General features: G+C 40.0%; 2 protein-coding genes across 5 annotated transcripts; one reads left to right on the forward strand and one right to left on the reverse strand.

Moving 5' to 3' along the window:
* Window positions 1-167: 167 nt before the first annotated feature.
* LOC127628651 (F-box only protein 30-like) lies at window positions 168-15,671 on the reverse strand. Of its 4 annotated transcripts, none has more exons than XM_052105427.1 (3): window positions 15,554-15,671; window positions 4,441-6,848; window positions 168-1,810 (listed from the first exon to the last, which is right to left on the reverse strand). In XM_052105427.1, exons 2-3 carry the CDS (start codon window positions 6,787-6,789, stop codon window positions 1,610-1,612), a joined length of 2,550 nt encoding a protein of 849 aa, XP_051961387.1. In that variant the 5' UTR covers window positions 6,790-6,848; window positions 15,554-15,671; the 3' UTR covers window positions 168-1,609. The 4 variants fall into 4 exon arrangements, with proteins under 4 accessions (XP_051961387.1, XP_051961384.1, XP_051961386.1 ...); XM_052105424.1 differs by lacking the exon at window positions 15,554-15,671 and adding an exon at window positions 14,743-14,859; XM_052105426.1 differs by lacking the exon at window positions 15,554-15,671 and adding an exon at window positions 12,227-12,313.
* A 2,175-nt stretch (window positions 15,672-17,846) lies between these two features.
* LOC127628663 (uncharacterized) lies at window positions 17,847-22,773 on the forward strand. Its single transcript, XM_052105445.1, has 6 exons — window positions 17,847-17,920; window positions 18,120-18,240; window positions 19,646-19,872; window positions 19,957-20,110; window positions 20,789-20,898; window positions 21,383-22,773. Exons 2-6 carry the CDS (start codon window positions 18,162-18,164, stop codon window positions 21,509-21,511), a joined length of 699 nt encoding a protein of 232 aa, XP_051961405.1. The 5' UTR covers window positions 17,847-17,920; window positions 18,120-18,161; the 3' UTR covers window positions 21,512-22,773.
* Window positions 22,774-23,536: the final 763 nt, after the last annotated feature.

A 23,536-nucleotide genomic window follows, 5' to 3' on the forward strand; every position in this document is an offset into this window, starting at 1 on the left:
CTCAAGTAAACCTGTTAAAAGTTTGGTTTGGATGTGGTCTTTAAGCATATACTTATATATATATATATATACTTATACATAAAAGAGGAAAAACACTGAGCCAGAATAAAGACAATAAAATATATATAATTTTTAATTCATTAAAGTCAAAAAGCAGATGCATTTACAAGCAACAGTTCTGCACAGACAGTTTCTTTCTTTGTTTGTTCCTTTATATTCAAATTAATAATCAGAAAACAGACTTCAATCTTGCTATACAAAGATCAGTAACACAATGTGTGGTTTGAATACAAAAAAACAAACTTAATTTAAATAACATAGACTTGGCTGACACATGTTGAGAAGCCTAAAACAACTCCATAACACATTAACAGTGCATAGCTTTCCATAAACTCACTAAAGATAATGGTGAAAACAAACCCTTCCTTGGCAATTCTACTCATTTGTTAGCATCCATAACACTAATTTCAGGCACAATTATGTTCACATTGCAGACTGCACAATCAAATATTTGCCTTAACAAATTGCTTACAACACATTTATATGCTGACAGGTTATACTGTCACAAATCACATACTGTGTGTCTGTGGTATGGAGCTTTTTTGTGCTCTTCAATTGTAATGTTACCCAAACGTTTCCTGACTCTTAATCAACGGGAAGCACGGTAACGTTCAGAGATGCGAATTTCATTAAAGTGCAACTATTGATGCTAAACGTTGATATATGGTTGGCATGCAAACCTGGCAAACTGATATTTTGTGATACAGTATTGGAAACTGAACCAAAGTGTCCTGTGCTGTACACAAGGTGACTGGTGCCATTTCTAGCTAATTTAATACTGATTATAATTACAGTTGGACAGGAGAGCTTACATTAAGTGTTTTCATTAATAAAGTACTGATCTAGGTTGTTAATGTAAAAAACATCCCTACCCTTTGACAAGGTAATAGAATCATACACCAGGACAGCTCTGTTACAATTTTTAAATACAAGCTCATGGATTGTAAAATGGAGACCTTGAATTCCAACTGGATTCCAAATCAAGACAGCTGCTCTAAGAAAAGGGTGTAGCAAACCTGTTTGCAAAGTCAATCCCGATGAACTGGAGCAATACTGATCCAGAGTTTATTCCAAAAGGTCAGTTACTTCAACCAAATCATGCAAATTTAAAATAGAGCTAATATGTACAGATGGGAATCTGCAGTCACTATCTGCTAACTGTAAAATGTTGCAGAAATTACCTTGGTGTCAAAAAAATAAATCAAGTGCTATTCAACAGATTGAGGTTTATTCAATCCTACCAAATTAAGCTTTGTTTCTCCAAAATTTGCCCTACATTAAACCAATCCTCGCCTTGATCTTGATACAAAGGCATGAGTGTGTGTCAGTAGAACATATTTAGTGGATGAAACATCAGATCACACACACGCACACACACACACACTTTCAGACCAAACTAATCTTTGATATATTAATACAAAAATAATCTTAACAATTAAAAAATATTTTGTTTCCATTTTTATTTACACAGTGATGGTATATGTTAGATAGAAGAGGTTAGATATTGTAGTGTTTTAGTTATGTTTTAAAATAAGTTTCCATTGTGTTATCATACTGGTTTGAGAACAGATCGAAGTGATCTGCCGTCTCGCGTTAGCTCTCTGGTTGTGCACATGCAGGGCAATGGAACAGCCTCCACCTGTCGGAGAACTTCATTGAATGGACAACATTTCAGGTGGTCTGCCATGCTATAGATGTTCGCAAACTCCCATCTATTAACTGGGCTAAAGGCTGTACTAAAACGCCAAACCTGAAGAAAAAAAAATAAATGGGTAGTTACTTAAGCCCAGAGAATACTTAGGTTTTTACATGTACATTAGTGTATATAAGGCCAAGTACCTAATTTCATCATTAACAGGGTATGCGAGCATTGTACACATACAGCCCAATTTTCCGTGCATATTCTGCTCACATAGACAGCATATGTGTCTGGAATTGTTTGTACTATTTAGTGGATCCACAAGGTGGCAACACTCACAGTTGGGCAATTGCTTTTATGAAGCAGTGCAAGCCAATGTCATAAACACAAGTAAACAGCAGGAAATGAAGGTGAATACAACAGTGGATGTGCAAGTCAAGTGTGTGTGTGTGTGTGTGTGTGTGTGAAGAGGTCAGGAGATACCTCCCTTTGTATTAAGCCTGAAAGACTGTTATAAATACATCTTTATTTAAATACATTAGGCATGTAAAGACACGCAAATTTCACGATACAATATGATGCGATGCAGAAGCCTAACGATAAAATCTTAAATGACACAACAGTATCTGACATTGGCAACAAAAAGCAGAGCTCTGTAATAAAAAAATAAAAATATGCATTTATTTTGTTTGATTGTTATGAGGAAAAAAAACGAATGAACTCAACAACAATTTTTTCTCAAGAAAAACATTTTAAGTTATTTTATTTTGAATAACACTTTTCACAATATACATAATTTCAAAGCAGCTTTACGGAATATCATGCCTTAGAGTCTCCAGTGAGCAAGCTAATGGTGACTGTGGCAAGGAAAAAATATATATATTTAATGTTAGTGGAGAAAAAAAAAACAGGAACCTGAACTAAAAAAAAAAAACAATACGTAAGCACACGTAATTTTTTTGCCCTCTTCCCTGTTTTCACTTTGCATATGTATTTTACCCGCAGTCTTACTGGCTTATACTGTGCGTTCAAATGTTGTGCTCATACCTGTTTACATTTCGACATCAAAAGCAGAGAATTACAAGTCTTACGTAATCGCAAGTTTCTTGCATTGTTGGTTTTTTGAATAACCTGTTTTTTAGATAGTTATGAGTGTCTTGTTGCGCATATCACGTTCAAGAGTCGGCTGGGAGAGGCTGGCTTTTAATTGCAACTCGCTGCTGCTGTTTCTGCCTCACAAATCATTTACCATAACATTGTTATGGTGATGTCGGCATAAACACTCCATGTTTGATGTACAGTAGCACTGGGACATGACACCCTTGTTTGGCAAATTCATCCATTGATCTTCAAGCTCTGAACTCACCTATATAGTCTAGATCAGTGGTTCTCAACCTTTTTTGAACAAACGCCCCCCTGACCTCTTCATGATCCTCTTAATGCCCCCCCCAAAAAAAAAACCCCAAAACACTTCAGAAATACTATTACAGCCAAACAATTGCAACACTGATACTTGAAGCCTGAGTTTTTGGTAAAAAAAAAAACTGAAACAGAAGTTTCTTATTGTATTTAAACTACATGTAAAAGCCTCAAGTTGAGTAATATTGTGTTTTGAAAAAATGCAAAAACACATGGATTGTTTGAAAGATATTGCAAATGTATTTAGAAATTCAAACAAATTCAGGCTCACACACAAATTTTTTAAGATGAACCAATCACGTGAACAATAACGTAACTAACCTAAATGGCCAATGAAAAAGCAGCGGTCGTTCACAGCACTCAATTAGGCAATATATACTAGGCTTCAAATTTGAATAGCCTACAAACGGTCATTTGATTTCAAATGACGAACAAAGATCGACAACAGCTCGGCCACCTGAACTGAACCGAAGAAAAACGACGTCAAAAACAGCCACTTTTTTTTTTAATTAATTACGGTCATTAGTGTGAGCCCTGAGCACTAATTATGCTCTAATTATGTATTCAGCGTTATGTACAGAAAAAGCCGGTGAAAGCGCCTCTATTTTGCGCTGAAAATTCTCCGCCTCTTAAAAGCATTTGTAACTTAGGAAGCGGCTCTCCTGGCATATCCTCCTGGTGAAGTGGCAGCAGTAATCCGAGCAAGACGGAGACATAGGCTAAGGAGAAGAGCTGAAAAGATTTTTGCGCAGGCCGCCTGTTGAGTACCTCTGAGTAACGCCCCCATTTGTGCCTGAGCCCCCTCTCTGCTGCCTCGTTCACACCGCCCCCCAACACTGTCCAAACGCCCCCTAGGGGGCGGTACCGCCCCCGTTGAGAAACGCTGGTCTAGATGCTCTGATTTCCTATGAGCTCTAAGCACCGCCTCATCAGAAAGGAGATTGTTTCGCAGCACACTTAAGTATTTATTTATGTATCGTACAATACATATGATATTGAACATTACAATATTTATTTACATCCCTAATCTTTATGGGTCTAAACTTCTGAAGAGAAATCCAGTATCGGGTAGCAGTCGTAGTGTGCTGGATGCTAAAATGTAATACATTTTGAAAGGCTAGAGCGTTCGACTGTACGCATATGCTAGTGTACTAGTAAAAACCAAAAAAAGTAATCTTTTGGATTTATGGAACTGCTTGACACTAAAAATGTTATGGTAAATGTATGTTACCTGCTCAATTTGAAAAAGGAGTAGACTCAAGAAGAAATATGTACATGGTCAGTAAAAACCAGCATGCAGTCATTGTTCAGACATACTGTACCTTGTCTTTTATCTGCCAGCTATGTCTTCCATCTGAATATTGCTTCTTCTCCCATTGCACCACAACCATGCCACGGGTCTGCAGCAGGCTGGCACACACATCCCTCATTGTACGAGACACCATTGACAGCTGACACAGGCTAAAGCCATCCAGAAACCGTGCTACATGTTGAAGTACTTCAAATGGCAATCCACTCAGGTGATCACAATTAGGTTCCGTCACTTGTTTTGACACAAGCTGCACCCCAAATGACCTGAGGTGGCGGTCATGAACAACCTTTGAACCTTGAGTGGATGGGCATAATCTGCGCTGGGAGAATGTACAGCCATAATACGCTAATGGGCAACGGTGTTCCATCCATCCATTGAGTCCAGAATGGATATCTCCATGAACATTTCTGAAATGCGAGAGGAACTCCTCTCTGCGGAAAAGCTGACCACACTCAAAGGTAAACATGGAACCCTCACGTGGAGCCCAGCTTGGACGAGGCACAAGCTGCTCCAGTGTCAGATCAAGCCGCAGAGTGCAAAACGGACTTGGTTGTGAAAGGCGGGGTGCAGCTCTATCACAAGCAGAGGCTGATGCAACCTCTCCAACCATCGTACTTGTTGCCAAAATGGCAGCAGGGAAACTAAAGGTTTGGGTGCCGAAGTCAACACGTGTCCCACCAAATGCATAGACTGTGTCAGATATCCTCCTAGTTCGTGGTGACTCCTCCAGGCAGAAGAGAAGAGCTGCAGCCGTAAAGTCAATTTCGTTAAAGCCCATGGGGTCGTCTTGTGGCTCCTGATTTAAATCTGATGTATCCACGGCTTTGTCTTCCATTTTGCAGCATGAATGTCTATAGGGGATGCCATTAGTGAATGACCCCTTCTGTCCATTAAGTGGAAGTGGCATAAAATTTTGCAGCAACTGAAGGTTTTGGAGTTTCCTCTCAAAAGCCCTGCCTTCAAAGTCTAATGCCATGACAGGTAGCGGACTGTCTCTCTGGACAGTCAGAACCTGAGCATGTATGGTTGGCTGCAGCAATGGTGCTTGTGTCTCCTGGATCAAGAATGAGTGTTGGCCATGTCTGAACTCTGGTCTGTGGGGAATTAAAGGACCAACAAGTTCCCAAGAACCTCGGGACACTGGGCATCGATGATGCTCTTGTGTAGCTTCCATAATGTGATGGTGTGCCTCACATTTACAATCTGCAATACTATGAGAGCCGTTGCAGAAACCCTGCCTTTCCATGTCCCCTAACATAACTGGACAACACTCACCCACTGCCTCATCATGAAGTTCATTACAACAACCTTCTACAAGAAAATCTGAAGATGTTTCTCCATCGATACCCCCCACAGCCCCAAGCTCAACCTCAGATGTAACGTCCTTCATATCAACATCTGCAAACTCCAAAGTTTCTGACTGGTTGTGCTTACCAATCTTCTTAACTTTGGAGACACTAATTGGCTCAGAGCCATTAACAGCATCACCTAGAGTTCCAAGGGCAGAGGCCAAGCTCCTGCCAATCTCCATTAGGGTTTGGTGCTGATGAGGCTGTAACTCCTCCTTTAGGCCAGTGACCCCATTGGCTATTTTGTCAAAGATGAACCCAGTGTCTTGCAGTTCACCATTGCATTCTGGGTGTTCAGCTGATGCATTAGTGGTCGTACAGTCTGTTTCTGAAGAATTTAGGTGAATCAGGATGTTGAGAGCAGCAGCTAGGCTTTTGGATGTCTCTACCGTGGTTTGGTAGAGCTCACTGCAATGTTCTTCATTCAGGCCATTTATCCCATTGGTAATCTTGTCCATTGAGCAGCCAGCAGTACTAGGCTCCATCTCAACTGTCTCCTTGTGCACAGATGGAGCCTGAATAACTGAAACTATGCCAGGCTTTTCACTTTGTCCTGCTGCCAGAGTCTTTTTCTCTGGGCCACTAGTAGGCGCCAGAGAGACAAGCTTGAGTGATGCTAACATGGTGCGCTGGTCCTGAAGACCAAGGGCCATGTCAAGCTGCTCCACCTCGTCTGCTTCCTGACTCAGTCTCTCATATGAACGATAATCCTCATCTTTCACTGGCCACCTGTTCCACTCCATAGTGCAGCACACCACACCTGCGGGACACACCTCAAGGTGCTCTGCCATCTGGCCATGAGCAAGAGTAAAAGGGCATCCTATGCTGTGGTTAAGACATGGTACCCTTTCCAGTGGGCACAGCAGCTTGTGTTCGAAAGCCTTGCAGCCGTGGAAGATGGCACCACATACAAGTGGGCAGGTGATGAGATCACAGGAAGTGCCAGGTTCTGGCTTGACCATGCATCGTCTGCTAATGCAGGAAATGCAGTGAACATGGGGTTCTTCCATTATTTAATAAGACAGTAGCAAGATGAAGACTGGGTCCACAAGGCCTAAAGTCACAATCACTGCAAAACAATGACAGAGAAAAACTGACATTAGACTCTCCTATATGCAGGACATTTAACAAGAAGCCATTGATCCCATTGAGGTAAAGCAGTTAGAAACGCAACTTAATATTGAAAATATAAACTCTATAACTTTATTTCATGGAAGTCCAAGTGGTTAATAGACAATAATATACTAAGGATGTACAAAACTAAATGTTTTCAAAATCAACTAGTCTGTCTTTAGAAAGACCTGCATAATTATGCTGATTTAGTGTCACATGCAACAGACACCAATCAGACACATTTCTAAACGAATCAGGGGTGCGTTTCACAAAAGCATCGTAAGCCAACTGTAGTCACAAGTTCCATCGTTACAAACACAGTTCAACAATTTGGTGTATCCCGAAACCGTAGTTGCAACGAATATTTGCAAACAACATTGCAAAGTTGTATGGTTGAAACTCTCTCCACTTGTGTTTAGAAGCACAATGTCTTGTTAGTTTGCAGTGTTGATGTCATTTGACTTCGCTACGGCTTAATTTCTGTCTTTTCATTTTCTTTCTGTCAAGGCTTTTGACCCCATTTGTATGCACCTAAACATTGTGTGGAGTGGTGGTGGTGTAGTGGCTAAAGCACAGGGCTGTTAATCAGATGGTTGCTGGTTCTAACCCCACGGCCACCACCATTGTGTCCTTAAGCATGGCACTTAACTCCAGGTTGCTCTGGGGGGATTGTCCCTGTAATAATTGCACTGTAAGTCGCTTTGGATAAAAGCATCTGCCAAATGCATAAATGTAAATGTAAAAATACATGTAAATGTGAGCACCGTTTTTGTAATGCATTTAAAGGATTAAGCAAAAGCGGCTCTATGATGTGTCCCCCAGGGAACCCCGAAGTATGATGTAAGAGGAAAACCCCACTATTGCAATGCCGCTGCCACTTACACAGTGCATGTAAATTTGAATGCCACTTTCATGTCTTAAGCAGCTGTCTTGCAATAATTAGCTTTCTGGTGTCCATGTAAATGAGCTATAAACATTTTACATCCATTCGACCTCTGCAGAAGTAACTACTCCACAGCCTGCTTAACATCATTTACGACAGCTTTATATTGTTGAACCAATGTGGTTTTCGGGAAACTGTAGTAACAAGCTAGTTAATTTCTCTAACAATACATAGTACTATGGTGGTTAAGCAGTGAATTTCATTGTTGCACAGTAAACATAACCCAGGTAGTTCAAACAGAATGCATTTCTTTTATTCAATTTTCTCCCCAATTTGGAATGTCCAATTCCCAATGCGCTCTAAGTCCACGTGTGGCATAGTGACTCGCCTCAATCCGGGTGGCAGAGGACGAATCTCAGTTGTCTCTGTGTCTGAGACATAGCGTGTTAGGAGGCTTCACGCTAATCTCTGCGGCATCCACACACAACTCACCACGTGCTCCACTAAGAGCGAGAACCACACATTATAGCAACCACAAGGAGGTTATGTGTATTCCCCATGTGACTCTACCATCCCTAGCAACAGGGCCAATTTGGATGCTTAGGAGACCTGGCTGAAGTCACTCAGCACACCAGCTGTAGGCAATAAAATGGAACACAGGGGCCTTGAGATACTTTCAAAAGTTTAACTATTTTTAAAAACCAAACACTCACAAGACACAATGCATTGTGGAAAGTGTGAATTTATGTCAGAAACAATGCTTTGATTGTTGAGAGGGTATGACATTTAAAGCACAACTTTTTAGAGGATTTTAGCATGCTGAGTCTTCTGACAGTTTTTTTACTGTACTATTGTTAGCACGATAAAGTACTATGCTAATGCTCTCTGAGAAATTGCATGTCTAAATTCATCCCTTTTATATCTACTTAGCTAAAAAGATTAAAGGTAAAAGAAAAAAATATAATTACATTTTACATTAGATTAAATTAGAACTCACTAGTTAAGTTGGTTTTTGGACAACTAGTCTACCAACCTGACCTATCCCTACACTCAACACTGACAACTTTTATCTATGCAATGTCGAAAGCTTTTAGAACAAAACACTGAGATGACTTGCCTTATGACTTGTCATTTGTATATTTGAACAGTGGTACTGTATTAGCCTATTACTTTTTCATATGAATACTTTAAACGAGTTATTTTCAAGTCCGGTAAAAAGACATTCATACAGGGTTAATAAAATCTGTCATTGTATCCTTTAAGCATCTCTTATGGAAACAAAAACATACTACACACCATGAGAGGGGGAAAATAAGAATTTAAGACATTCACAATAAGTGATGATTGTATGTCTGTCGATCAAGGCATCCAAAGTTGTGGTTAGCTATATATGGATATATCAGTCCAGCAAATTAATCGGCCAATATTTAACCTCCAATGTCAGTCCCAAACTCATTCAAAAGCCATGTAAATTAATAATAAGGCTCTCTCACAAATGTTTTATACAAGTATAGTGAATTTTAAATAAATAACGAGTAAAATAAGTTGTGAGGAGGAGGAGGGTGGGGCCGGGCTGTGACTATGCATGCCTGGCCCCAATTGGGCTAATCAGCTGAGAGGCAGTTCGGGAGAGAGTGAGCCACATGCAGCTGCCATGTGTGTGTTTATGTTGCATGTCTTTTTAAGTTTTCATTAAACTATTATTTTGACTGTTCAGCCAGTTCCCGCCTACTCCTTTCTCAACCTTAACCATGTTATATTGATGCCGAAGACCGGGAAGGGGGAGGGATGCGCTGGTGTGGAGTCCTCGCCACTACCAGCCAACCCAAGAGCAGCCGCGGCCATCTGGCCTGGGACGGACACGTCGCTGCCAGCCACCGAGGATCTGAGGCACGCTGCCTTCCCCCACCCCCCATTGATGACCATTTGCATGGGGCCGGAGGACCCACTACTGTCCACCGGGGGTAGAGCAAGCTGTCGTCCGCCAGAGGTTAGGGAGTGGCTGAGGGCCGTGAGAAAGCGTATCAGGGTGCCGGCGAACCAGGCATTTCCTCTCTCTCTCTCTATCCGCTTTGCCCATCCCCCCCGTGGGGTGTACATCATACCGGGGGTGACACATGTCTGGCCCCCAATCAGGCTTATCAGCCGAGAAGAGGGATAAATGCAGCGAGACGCGGCAGTTCCGGAGAGTGAGCCACATGCAACTGCAGTGTGTACATTCATGTTTATGTTTTAATTTCTCATTAAACATTATTTTTATGGTTTTTCCGGTTCCCGCCGCCTCCTTTGCATTTTACCCTTTATTACATAACTGTTCATTGCATTTTAGGAAATTTGCTGTCTTTAAAATGTATTGCATTTGGCAGAAATCGGCCAATCTGCTCTTTAAATAAAGGCCAATAGTTGTCAACAAAGCATTAATCCAAAAGTGTAATTTCCTTTTAGACATTTTTGACACATTCCCTCTGATGAAGTCTTGATTTTATCCAAATAAACAAAATTAATTCAAGTGTGGCTGCTGTCCTACATGTTGTTAAGCAATGACACCAAATTAACCAAAAAGGCACAGATAACATTCAGAGATGTCATTTAACTAGCTGTCAAACTTTAAACACTAAATCCGTTTTTTAATCATTTGTACAGAACAAGTTGTTAAACTGCAGTTGGACAAACCCAAACCACCTTAACAAACACACAACTCATATGATGCTTAATGTAGCAGAGCATACAGTTTTGAGATATTCTGAGAAGTGCCGCAGAGATATTGTAGCATTTATTTTGTACACGTTCAACTTTCTTTGAGGTTAGCCTGCTCGCTAGTTCAACTTTCTGCCTCCAGTGTTTATAAACAAACCGTTCACTCACCCGCGGACTGTGTCAACTCACTCAGGCCGTTCGCGTGTTTTTTCACTTGTCCGCTTTTACGGTGAAACGGGACACTTTGAAACACTGCTGGATATTTGTGTACACAATCACCACCGCTTGTCCTATCCAAAATATGCTTAGTCCGGCCGGGACGCGCGCCGATGACGTCATCAAGCCAAACCCGTGCGTCATGACGATTGGGGGAGGGGGGTTAGTTATGCGATATTTGGACACTCCTGTGATTTCTATTTGAATAATAATAATAATAATAATAAATAGTATAAGAAGGAATTGCCAGGCCAAGTCTATAAATCTGTTACAAGAAATCAAAGAATTCTGCACCCTTTTGGTACAATAGCAAAAAACAATATATTGAGTATTCTGTATATTGATCAAGGTCTGTCTGGCTGATCAGTAGCCTAAAGCTCATATTCATGTATTTTAGCTAGAAAGACAAGAAGTGCACTTGCTTTATTAAATGTAAGTAAAATTTTCAAATGTCTATCCAGAAATCACAAACACAGGGGAAGATCATGGTAAAGCCATGGGAAATTAATTAGTAACAAAGGGTGGGAATGGGGTCCCGATCATCCGATTATTCCATTTAATCTGGCAAACCAAAAACGTAATAACGAATCAATGTTTTGTTTTTCTGTTTTTCTGTATGGCAATCCTGTAACACAATCATAATAATACAATGATGTGACGTGCCTCTAGGCCCGTCCTACTAAGGGATTAATGTGAAACACCTGCAGAGGATTATAAAAGGTAATGGTTCTCTGACCTTAGGGGCTTCGGTTACCCTCTGGTTTTATGTTAGTTTGGGGTTGCTGTTTTATTTATTTATTTATTTATTTATTTATTTATTTATTTATTTGCTTGCTTTGCGTATTAGTTTAGTTTGGAAAGTTATGTTCGCAGGCCTGTGTTTTTGGAGTATGTTTATTGGGTTGACTATGTAGGTTATTCTTTATTGTTAATAAAGATTCTTTGACTGACTTTGTTCTCGTTGCCTCCCTGATTTGTCGCGGCTCAGAGCCGGCCGTGACAAATATGGGGGCTCGTCCAGCCGTTCATTGTAATTAAAAACACTTGTTGGTTATTATCTCCGACTCCGTGAGCGAGTCAGTGTTGCCAGGGTAGCGGTTTTCCCGCACAATTGAGCTATTTTAAAAAAGGAGTCGCGGGTTGCGTTTTTTTGGGCTATATTTATTATGTAATGCGGCCGCAAAAAAAAAAAAAATTTTAGACAAAGAAAAAATTAAAAGGGAACCGTTTATTAGTGGGTATTGATCCCCGGGAATTGGCAACAACTTCTGCGGCGGGCGAGTAGACGCGTCACATGTGTTTTTGACGTAACATCAAACATCACGTCACATGAGAGCGTCATAGAGGTTGTAGAAGCGTCGGTTCGTTTGTCCGTGGAAAAGCAGCATTCAAAAATGTCAGGTAAATGGTGAAAATATGTAAAGAAATATCGCAAAGAATGGGAGACAGAGAAAGGATTAAAGGAGTGGATTCGAAGTGTTCCAAATGATGATAGAAAAGCTTTCTGGAAATATTACAAATGTGAAATCAGAACTCACCACGGTGATTTGGTAGCTCATGCTGCGACTGAAAAACATAAAAAAAATGCGGCTCCTTTCTCAAATGCCAGAACATTTTTGACACAGGCAGTTCCTTTCTAAGAACTAATGTTGCTGTGAAAGAGGCAGAGTTGAAGCTGGCTGCCCACGTTGCTTGTCACTCAAGCACTTAAACTGTTGATCATTTAGGAAGTGTTGTGGAAGAAATTTCCAAGAAAGGTATTAGTTTACATCAAACGAAATGCACATTCTTGTTTGACCTTTATTGTATGAGATTGTGTTTAAAAAAACACAGTGTGTGATATTAAGAATTTGGGTAAGACAAAAGGCCAAAACTTTAAACTTAACATATATATATTTAAGTTTATTTTAAGGTCCTTTGTGGGAATCCAGCTGTTGTCTAATCTGATTGGACACTGGGCAATTGGGCTAGTTTTCATTACATTTGGGCGGGTTTTGAGTTGTCACTGGGTTTGAAATATTTCTGGGACCTGGCAACCCTGGAGCGAGTGTTCAGCGTGTGCTGTTTAGTTTGTTTGGGACGTAAGTATATGTTTTGTTTGTAATTTGAATTTGGGAAACACTGTGGAAATAACTAATATAATTGCCGCTGCGTGCTGATTGGAATGAGCTATCAGGAGACGAATGCGGTAAGTTATAAATTATTTGAATGGTCTGATTGAATGCGTATAAATAGTAGCCTATACATTTATCAGTGTTCGATCATTTATTAATTTGTTAGGGGTAGCAGAAAGGTAAAATATGACTTCCAATATTGATGAGTTTGTTCGTAATCAGTCGGAATATCTTTTAAATGAGTTTTCGAAGGATCAGTTGTTAGCGCTTGCGAATCATTATAATGTTGTGCTTTCTGTTGCTGATAAACGGTTAAAGGAAAGTTTAAAATCGATCTTGATCTGCTTTGATGGAACCGAATATACTTGAAGTTGAACAGACAGTGTCTACTGTTCAGGCTAACAGAATGTCTTTGACTTATGAGCAACAGAAGGATTTACTTTTTGATAGAAATGAAGTCTAAGGAAAAGATTGAGCAGCAAAAAAGTGAAGCAACACTGCAAAAAGAGATGTCAAAAAACAACACATGTGACTGTGTAGATAGCATTTTGACACCTGTTGTGTAGATTTTAGCACACAACGTGTAAAAAAAATTTTTTTTCCCGCTCTGTATAAATTGACACCATACATGTGTTATTTACTGATGGGAAAACATTTGTGTTGGCAGAGGAAATAAATACACATATTTTATCTGGTAGATATGAAACGCTCTACAATTAATAAAAATTGGGCGAGGCTGTTTCTGTCTCGCCCAATCACATCATGCCACTGTCTTTTTGAAACGCTGTTTCCGTCCGCCCTTTTTCGCTCACTTTTTGCGGGAATAACGATGCAGTTAGACTTGGATACCGATGTAAGTATTTTTGTATTGTTTTGTGGCATTTACATTTCTCGGCGAGCTGATAATAATAATAAAAAAATCTTCAGATATGTACAAGTTAAGTTTGTAATGAGTAATGTTAACGGTGTAAGTTAAAGAGCAACATGCAGGTTGAATTTATAACTGAATTAAAACGTTATATTGTCTGCAGAGGTCTTTTAAAACACATATGTTGAAATTACTAATGAAATCTCATTTGATGTAGAGATTTTGATGAAAATGTGCTAGGCTCTGGAATACGCCTTTCCCGCTATAGCAACGCGTCATATGACGTAGGGCGAGGCAAATAAAATAGCTCGCGGTCAGCTCTCTCATTGTTGGGTGTTGATGTAGTTAGAGACAAAGTTTTAGAGAAGCCATAATGGTAAATTATTGTGTTTGTGCTGGTTGCACGAATTCCAGCCTGTCAGGACATCGTGTCCATCATTTTCCTTCTAGGAAAAACAAGGCTTTTCGGTCTTGGGTGCGTTTTGTGCAGGTGAAGAGAGCAGACTTCACTGCCGTGTCTGTTACCACACACTCGGTCGTTTGTGGCGCACATTTCACTCCGGAGAATTATCGACCTGGAGGTTTGTTGGAGTCTCGGATGGGATTTCGGAGTAAGGACCACGTGAGGCTGATTACTGATGCTGTTCCCTCGGTGCACTCGATGGAATCAAGTCCACCGTCAAAGTTTACACCGGATTTTGGCGCGGGCGGGACTGGAGGACCAAGTGCAGACATTCTGTGCAACGAAAACGAGCACTTAGCAGCGTAAGTCTTACTTTTAATTATTTTAACTCTTAATTTGTGTAATTTCGTAATAATAATAGTATAATATTTTTAAATAATATTTATTTAGTATAATAATACAGAGAGAGGGAGAGAGACTGAGCTTTAGGACAGGTTGTCGTAACGTAATTGTCTGCCTTCTGAAATGAATTTAGTAGTTTGCACAATGCTATAGCTATTGGCAGGAAGCTAGCCCAACTCTCCCGTTTCCCCCGCATTTCAATTCAAACTGTTCTCCCGCCTTCCTCCCGTCTGATTTTGTATCCCCGTAGGCTAACGTTATACTTACTCTCCAGTAAATTGCAAGGTCCAAATGTATTACTCAATATGTAGAAATCCCCTAGAGTCCACACCGGAGAACTCGGTTTCTTCATTCGCATCCATTGTAACCTGAACTTGACCAGACTCCCTCGGCCATCGTCACTTCCGGTTAGTGCTTTATAGACGCGGAAGTTATTTTATCACAATTTATCTCAAAATATCGTTAATGGCTAAATATATATTACTCCAGTTCAGAAAATCTAGTTGTTTTATTATCAACATACACTATGCTATATAGGGGTGTCCAACCTGCATGTTGCTAACTTAGTCTCCTAGCTAGCTTGTGTGAACATAGAGATAACTTTAAAGTTACATTAACGTTAACTGTTGGCCTACATCGAGTTTTGAAAAGGAAATGGTGAGGTACAGAACCATATTTCAATATTGAACGTTATTTGGCAATAAATGGCTCTCCGTAAGTTATTTATCTCACATTGCTAGAATTGTTGCATGTTAATGAATGCTAACGTTAGTTTAGCCATAGTTAGTCACCCTAGATATTAACCGAGTGGGAAATGTAAGCTAATGTTAATTAAAAAGTTACATGAATGTCAACATTACTATCTTAAGTTAAAGTTAGCGTTTATGAGGCCAGACAAAATAACAGTACGCCATGCATTTAGTATCCGGTTATTTATAGCCAGTGTTGATGGGCCATAAAGGTAGAAACATTAGCAGATATTTCAACCGTTGCTGCGTCAGCGCCGCCGCCATTGCATAGAGACAGAGGGCCACGCGTCTTAATCTGAAAACAATCCAACCGTATCCATTAACTTTACATTGCGAGAGGCTGCCTCCTTGTTAGAGCTTAGATTCTCTGCCCGAGCCCGAACTTGACCCGATATTTCCCGTCACTATCCTCGGGCCGGGTCGGGCCCTTGATCTAGAGACGCGCACTCCCAAGTGCGGCGCGGCACTAGATTTGATGGCCGGGCGCGGGCGGTAATGCACTCGCTCTGTGTGTGCGGGTTGAGTGAGAATAAAACGGTTCGCTGGACTCACGCAAACTAGAAGTATCTATGAATAAAACATATAAAAACGAATTGGTTTTTCTGCAACAGATGAATAAAAATGTATAAGAACAACTAAAACAAAATAGAAACTATTTACAGGCCAGAGTTTGTTTTTATAACATGTTTGCAGCGTTAAGCGATGTAGCCAATCGCAGACACATGTGTTGATTTCCAGGAACGCAATGGCCAATCAGAAGCATTTAAGAGACTCACCGCTCAAAACTGACTTTTTGTTCAGAGCTGAATTCTGTATGCTGGCAACTCTAATTATAACAAACATAGTGTATACTATATATGAAAGATTAATTGTGCACTGTTCAGTCAGCTTCGTTGATAATAACAGATGTGTGAGATCGCGATGAACTGATGTCAGCTTTTTAGTTATTATTTCGGGAGCGCGCATTCAGTCATGCCACACCATGTACGCAGTAGCCTGCTTGCTTTTATGTTATAACAGTGGTTTGTGTGTTAATGCTCAATAACAAATAATTTATCAGGAGCATTTATGCTGATGTGTATGATGGCGACACGTAGGCTAACTTTAAAGTATTTGGAGGTACAAAAAAAAGTATATTTGCGGGCGGGAGCGAGACAAAACATAAATGTTGCGGGTCGGGTTTAAATCGGGCTCATAATTACAGTTAATGTGTCGGGCCGGGCCGGGCTCGGACACAACGTGCTCTGGTAGGGTCGGGCTTGATTTTTATTTTTGGGCCCGATCTACTTGCTTCTAACAAAAGACAGAATAATGCCTAAAAGCTGCTATGTGACAAGGTGTACAGCAAACAAGCTAAGAAACCCAGAAATACGTTTTCATAAGCCGTCGACCCCAAAAAAACGAGCGTTTGAGGATTGTCAATTTCACTGTTGGTAACGTGGTGAACTGGCTAGTTATCCTCCAGACAGTGACGGACAACATCTTTTTCTTTCTCTTTTTCGCCGGGTGGCACGCGAGCACATCGAGTTTTTGAACTTTGTACAACCAAAGCCTCGTTTTCACGCATAAAATATTGAAAATGGCAAGCGTGTGACATACCTAAGTGTATTGATATCTATTCACACACAGCACACTATTAGGCTACATAAGAGTAAATGGCATTTCCCACCTTTTCTCTTTTTCCCCAGGACATTGCTCTTGAATCTGAACCTGTCAAAGTTCTGGCTACTCTGTTTAAAAATGAAAAAGAGTGCTCAAGAAAAATTTACACTATTAACAGTGCTGAACAAACATCTCATAAATACAGCCATGTCAGAGCAACCAGGTTTTGCATTTGACAGAGTTCAAAAACACAATAGTGATTTCAAAGAATTTGTTGATGTTGACCGAAACGTAGAAATCAAGAACTTTGACAGATTTCAAATCTTCATAACAAGCGCAGAAGCACCACACCAAACAAATGCTGGAGAGGCCTGTCAAATACAGGTATTTTGTTTTGAAACTGTAAATGCATTGTTCTTGTGTGTGTATAGGGCTCTGTTAGGACTGGGCAGTAAGATTTGGAATTCATGTCACTGTGTATTGTTCCATGTACCAAGTAACCTTAAATTAATGCAACTCCAATGCAATAAGTAACATACCATGTTGGCCCTCTGTCAACATGTTTGTCTTTCAACGTATTATTAGTTGCTTTACATTCAATTGAATTAAAGGGGCACAAAACATAAATATCTGGGCTCTATACTGAACATAATAGTATTTTTTATGGTAAAAGTCACCTCCATTTCCTTCTGCTTTCATAAATGTAGCATGTTCCAGTGCCAGATGAACCGGGAGGCCTGCAGTCTTTACTTCAGAGCAAAAAAACCAGAGATACTTGAGGAACACAAAGGAACAGGAACACTTACAATTGAGTCCAGGAGACATCTTGTCAAAGTATGCATAAGTCAGTTGGTGGAGAAGCATGGATTGTAAGTATATAAACTCAGCACTGTGTAAAATTGCCTATATAAACTTAACACTGAAGCTAAAATGGCAACATTTCTGGCCTGATTGGAATTAAGTATCTGTGGATTTTTCTCTTCTTTGTCCCCCTACAGTTACCCACCAAGTGCTGAAAAGCTCGCCCTTGCAAAGGGTATAATCACAACTTTCCCATCCTTGAAGGTTCATATTGACACAATGGAGATGGATTTGTAAGTGTAAGACCAAAACAACAGCCAAATTTGTGTTTTAAACTCTGGAAGTAAATGTTTTGCAGGTGTCTTTTGTCATCCCTTGGCTGTTGTCAAGTAGCATGTAATGTGCCTTGATAAAAAAATGTACTTTGTTATATTTACAGTTATGTAATTAGACTGTTTATGTAGGTGCTCAATTTTGTTCTCATGTCTTCAGGAGCATTTTTATGATCCATCGTCTCATTCTGGCTTCTTGGAGATGAGGCTGCGTAACATTCGGCGAAAGCTTGAAGCAGGTCAGCGGCGTTACACAAAACGCAAGAAAGGGTGTGACACTGGTAGGATGCAACTAACGATTATTTTCATAGTCGATTAATCTCCCCATTATTTTCTCGATTAATTACCGTATTTTCCGCACTATAAGGCGCACTTAAAAGCCTTTAATTTTCTCAAAAAACGACAGTGCGCCTTATAATCCGGAGGGCCTTATATATGGATGGTGAACACACGTTCACCAAGACGGGGAGACAGCGCCGAGCGACTTACGCCACTATCTGCCAATGGATCGTGGATGCCTGGGCTGATATATCAGTCTCAACTGTGATCCGAGCTTTCACGAAGGCAGGAATAATCTCTTTATTCAGCCAGCTCACATACCCGTATTTACTTCCTGTTTTCGGCCGAAGTCCACAGTAGTCGATTGTCGAGTTCGCGCGCGATCAAACCTCCTCCGTGTGTTCAACATCTGATTCGGATGAACTGTCCATTTGAGCTGATTCTCAGAACACCACACAGCACTGTCATCAGCTGACAGTCTTGAGTCTCCACTGTTGCTTAGTTACCAATGATCTCGCGTGCGCACTTGACAATCGCCTACTGTGGACTTCGACCGAAAACAGGAAGAAAATACGGTATGTGAGCTGGCTGAATAAACATAATTTTTATTCATATCTTTCACATTTACTGCAGTCAGATTCACCGTGTTCACTCACATGGCTGTGCACTTGTAATGACACATTAAGGTTGTTAAGAGGCTAAAAGCAGGTTTAAAACTTGTCCCGTTTAAGTCAACAGGGTGCAAATTTTAAAGAGGATAACACTGTGTTGGCAACACCGGTTTTTGTCGTTGTTATCTGTACTGACAGCACTCCAAATTTACAAAAAAATTGAGCTCAATGTTAAAATTGACCGGAGTTTTCCTTTAACGTTTGAACAACGTTACCATGGGAGTGAACGGAGTTGTCAGAACGCTTAATAAAGTTTGACTTTATCTGACTGTTTTGTTGACATTCCCTTTAGCACATCTAGTGGATGCATAACGCAAACCCAGTCAAACGTTTGACTGCAGTATCTTATGCGCCTTATAATCCGGTGCGCCCTATATATGAAAAATTTTCTAAAATAGGTCATTCATTGAAGGTGCGCCTTATAATCCGGTGTGCCTTATAGTGCGGAAAATACGGTAACTAGTTTGATCAATAAAATGGTGAGAATTTATATCATTGTTTGACAAAGCCCAAGATTATGTCCTCAAATACCTTGTTTTGTCCACAGTCCACACACCAAATATTTAGTTTATTGTCTTAGAGGAGTAAGTAAATCTGAAAATATTCATGTTTAGAAGCTACAATCAGAAGTTTTGTATTTTCCTTAAAAAAAATACACAAACCAATTAATCGATTATCAACAAAGTTGGCAATTAATTTACTATTATGGTCAACAACAATCGATTAATCGTTGCAGCCCTAGACACAGGAGCAAGATCGGAGCAGGACCAGGGGGAGAGCAGTGGGACCAGTGAGTGGATCACCCTGATGAAACGACTCAGGCCCTCTGCAGAGAACATTCCTTCAATCAAATCAGCAATGGAGAATACATACACCAGGCGCAGATCATGGATATCAAAGGCAACTCCTACATTGACTGAAATCTTCAACGAATACCCACGCTTCTTGGATATGCCAAGTTTGGTAGGTTTCTCATTGTAAAAGATCTGATACTCTTAGTAACACCGTTGACTTAGAATATATTCTGAAGAAGTCTTTTTATGTAAGATGGATATCGAGTTTGGCAAAATAACAGATGCAAAGTCAGACCAGTTCATCAGAAAATGGGAAGTGACCATCATTCCAAAGCTGAGAGCAGTGGCTGCCTTGGAAAAAGGTGGTGTTGCTTCACTTACGGAGGGGATGGAAGACCAGACAGATGGTATGTGTGTAATGATATGGCATGCAATGTCTCAAAGGTTAAATTCAGAATGTAGGAACCCTTGCTTTATTTCCTACTTACCAGTAATATTAATTAGTCCTTTCTCAGTGTAATCCATGTTGGTAATACACTGATTATGGATAAGCCCATCATACATAGCTTGGTTAAAACCAGACTCATTTACTTTGTAAATATAGTCTGGGGACTCATGATTGGGGAAACATTTCCAACGGTAACATCATGATGGGGGTATACTTAAGGTTAACTTTGAAATTATTGGTTCAGCCTAACCAATCACATTGATCAGGGATTCCGAACGTTACTTCCTACTTTACCTACATTTTACAAACTGACAATATACAGCATCGACGGTCAGTATGTAGACCTACCTTTGCTGTACATAAATGTACACATTCTTTCGACTGCGTTTTCTGATGCATTGCTACAACTGTACTACCAGAGCCTGTCTGGGGTCTGATGGAAACTTAGTGAATAATGGTGTTCCAGAATAGTTTCTCCCTGAAAGGAGATCTAGGTGGGTGTGGCCAGGCTACCTCATACAGCCCCAGTTCTACCCGGTTCAACTCAGTTTTTGAACCCCAGTTTAAAAAATAACATGATCTAATCCTACTAGTAAATATTTGTTGTAGCTTTAATCTGTTTTCATTCACTTTTCAGATGAAAAGTGCTATACTATGCTGGTTCTTCTGACACATCTTCTGCCACCAATGCCCGGGAGTCGCTGCAGTGTGAAGTCAGCAATAACATTCCTGATTGATTTTGTACCGGTATGTTTCGTAATGATGTCTGTAAGAGCCAACGAAGGACTAGGTATGGTGGCCCTGCAATTTATGACAACACATCCAGATAGACTAAACACACGCAACTTAAGAAAACATCTTCATCAATTTGACAACATATGCACAGCATTTAGAAATTGCACTGCAGATTCATGCGTTGTCATAAATTGCAGGTCGTTTGCATCCGACGGCCACTGTAACTAGGTAATTATTAAATAATTTAGTAAAAAAAAGTAATTTTTTTATGATTTTATTACAATTCATAAACTGTGTAAATAGTCTAAAATATATAACACTGTTAATTTGATATTTTTCTACGTACACATTTAAAGAGTTATCTTGTCTTACAAGTGGTAACTTACAGAAGAATAATTACTCCAAAATGTTACCTAATACAGTATAGCATGCACATTTAGACTTCTTTATGCTGCTTTTTCAACTCTTAAATTGCATCTTTTTCATCTTCTCTAAGTCTGGAACCAGTATTGCATCCCTCTGCGACAACTCCGAGATGGCACCAAGGACCCAGCCACAGCTGATCTGCATCGGCAGTCTGAAAAGCCCAACACGACAATATATCATCACTGCAAGGAACGACTAGGTGACCATTCCTGTAAATGATGGCCTGACATGTGCAGTTGACAAGCTATTCAAGCTTTACTGGGTGTGCAACTTGACATATCCACCACAGCTGAGCTCTGTCTTCACCTTTTTTGAATACATCTATGATGTGACCATCTCAACCAAGAGACCCAAGGTACTTGAAGTCCTTTCAAAGCTTCAGGCTGCGCATTAAATAACACAATGTATACGTGTCCAAAGTGCAGACAATTTATATCTACAGAAGTAAGGAGAGTCATTTGGCATCTCCGTGAAATTCATGCCTTATCAGATGGACAGGACATTACCATTATCTGCAGCCAAGATGGTTGCCCAAGAACTTATCATAACTTCAATTCATTCGCCAAACATCTTCATAGAGACCACCAGTCCACAACAACATTCATGGACGATGTGACATTTCAACCTAATGACCACAGTTTATCAGATGCATATGAGACTGGGACATCTAGTACTGTGGAAACATCAGACTATGTTCCAGTTCAAACTGCCATTCCTAGTGAAACTGTTGCCTCTTTTGTGGCAAAGATATACCGTTCATCAAATACAACTTTAATGGATGTAGCAAAAACTATCTCTTGTACGCAAGAGGTATTAGAGAGGACTGTTGATAATCTTAAACAGTCAACAACTACATTGTTGAATAATCTGCAGGTACCACTTGGCAGTGAGTCTGTCCAGTCTTTAATGGGCGAGTTTGAAGCTGCTAAACTAATGTTTAAAGATGTAGACACACCTTACAAAATGAACAAATACTTTGCAGAGAAATTTGATCTTGTGAAGCCGAAGGAAATCTTTATTGGCCATAGGACAGACACAGCAAGAAAACAGGGACAATTAAAACAAGTTTTGGCAGCAGACACGTGTCAATATGTGTCAGTAATTGAGACTATTAAATTTCTGTTCAGTAATGACCAGATGCAAAAAGTTTACCTTCTGGGTAAGAAGCAAACCGAAGGGAAAATGCACAATTATTGTGATGGGACTCATTTTACATCTCACCCATTGTTTGGAACATGTCCTCAAGCACTCCAAATACAGTTGTATTTTGATGATCTGGAAACAACTAACCCTTTAGGCTCCAAAACTAAAATCCATAAAATGGGTGCTGTTTATTTTAGTTTAAAAAAATCTGCCACCGCAATATAGTTCTTCACTTTCAAATATTCACTTATGTCTTTTGTTTAATTCTATGGACAGAGAGGTATATGGATTTGGTAAAATTTTGGAACCACTGCTAGAGGAAGTTAGACTACTTGAAAGGTCGGGTGTAGAAGTAGACATGCAAGGACAAAGACATCAACTTTATGGAACAATCTGCGTTTTGACTGCTGACAATTTAGCTATCCATTCCCTCTGTGGCTATTTGGAAAGCTTTTCAGCCAACAAGTTTTGTCACTTCTGCCTGATTGACAAAACGACTGCGCAGACTGTTTTCGACGAAGATAAAGTAGAAAATCGCACCAGTGAAAACTATGAGCAGCATGTGCTACGTAATGATCCATCTGCAACTGGAGTTAAAGAGGACTCCTGTTTAAACAAGCTGCACTATTTCCATGTCACTGAGAACACATGCGTTGACATTATGCATGATATCCTTGAGGGTGTAGCGCCTTTGGAAATCAGACTAATGTTACGCCACTTCATTTATGAAGAGAGGCTATTTTCTTTAGAACTGTTGAATCATAGAATTTCCAGTTTTGACTATGGGAATGAAAAAAATAAGCCCAGTGTTATACTCAATCTACAGGTGAAACTCGAAAAATTAGAATAAAAAAAACTCATTACAAGCAAAGAAAGATATTTCAAGCCTTTATTTTATATAATTTTTATGATTATGGCTTACAGCTTATGAAAACCCCAAATTCAGAATCTCAGAAAATTAGAATATTGTGAAAAGGTTCAGTATTGTAGGCTCAAAGTGTCACACTCTAATCAGCTAATTAATCCAAAACACCTGCAAAGGGTTCCTGAGCCTTTAAATGGTCTCTCAGTCTGGTTCAGT

The sequence above is a fragment of the Xyrauchen texanus genome, chromosome 35 (assembly GCF_025860055.1).
Source record: "Xyrauchen texanus isolate HMW12.3.18 chromosome 35, RBS_HiC_50CHRs, whole genome shotgun sequence".
Taxonomy (NCBI): domain Eukaryota; kingdom Metazoa; phylum Chordata; class Actinopteri; order Cypriniformes; family Catostomidae; genus Xyrauchen; species Xyrauchen texanus.

Coding starts and splice junctions, on each gene's coding strand:
- LOC127628651 (XM_052105427.1), bottom strand. CDS start 6,789: ATGGAAGAACCCCATGTTCACTGCATTTCCTGCATTAGCAGACGATGC. Junction 1,811..4,440: donor GCTGGCAGATAAAAGACAAG/GTACAGTATGTC, acceptor TTTTTTCTTCAG/GTTTGGCGTTTTAGTACAGC.
- LOC127628663 (XM_052105445.1), top strand. CDS start 18,162: ATGAGGCTGCGTAACATTCGGCGAAAGCTTGAAGCAGGTCAGCGGCGT. Junction 18,241..19,645: donor CAAGAAAGGGTGTGACACTG/GTAGGATGCAAC, acceptor TAATCGTTGCAG/CCCTAGACACAGGAGCAAGA. Junction 20,899..21,382: donor TCCTGATTGATTTTGTACCG/GTATGTTTCGTA, acceptor ATCTTCTCTAAG/TCTGGAACCAGTATTGCATC.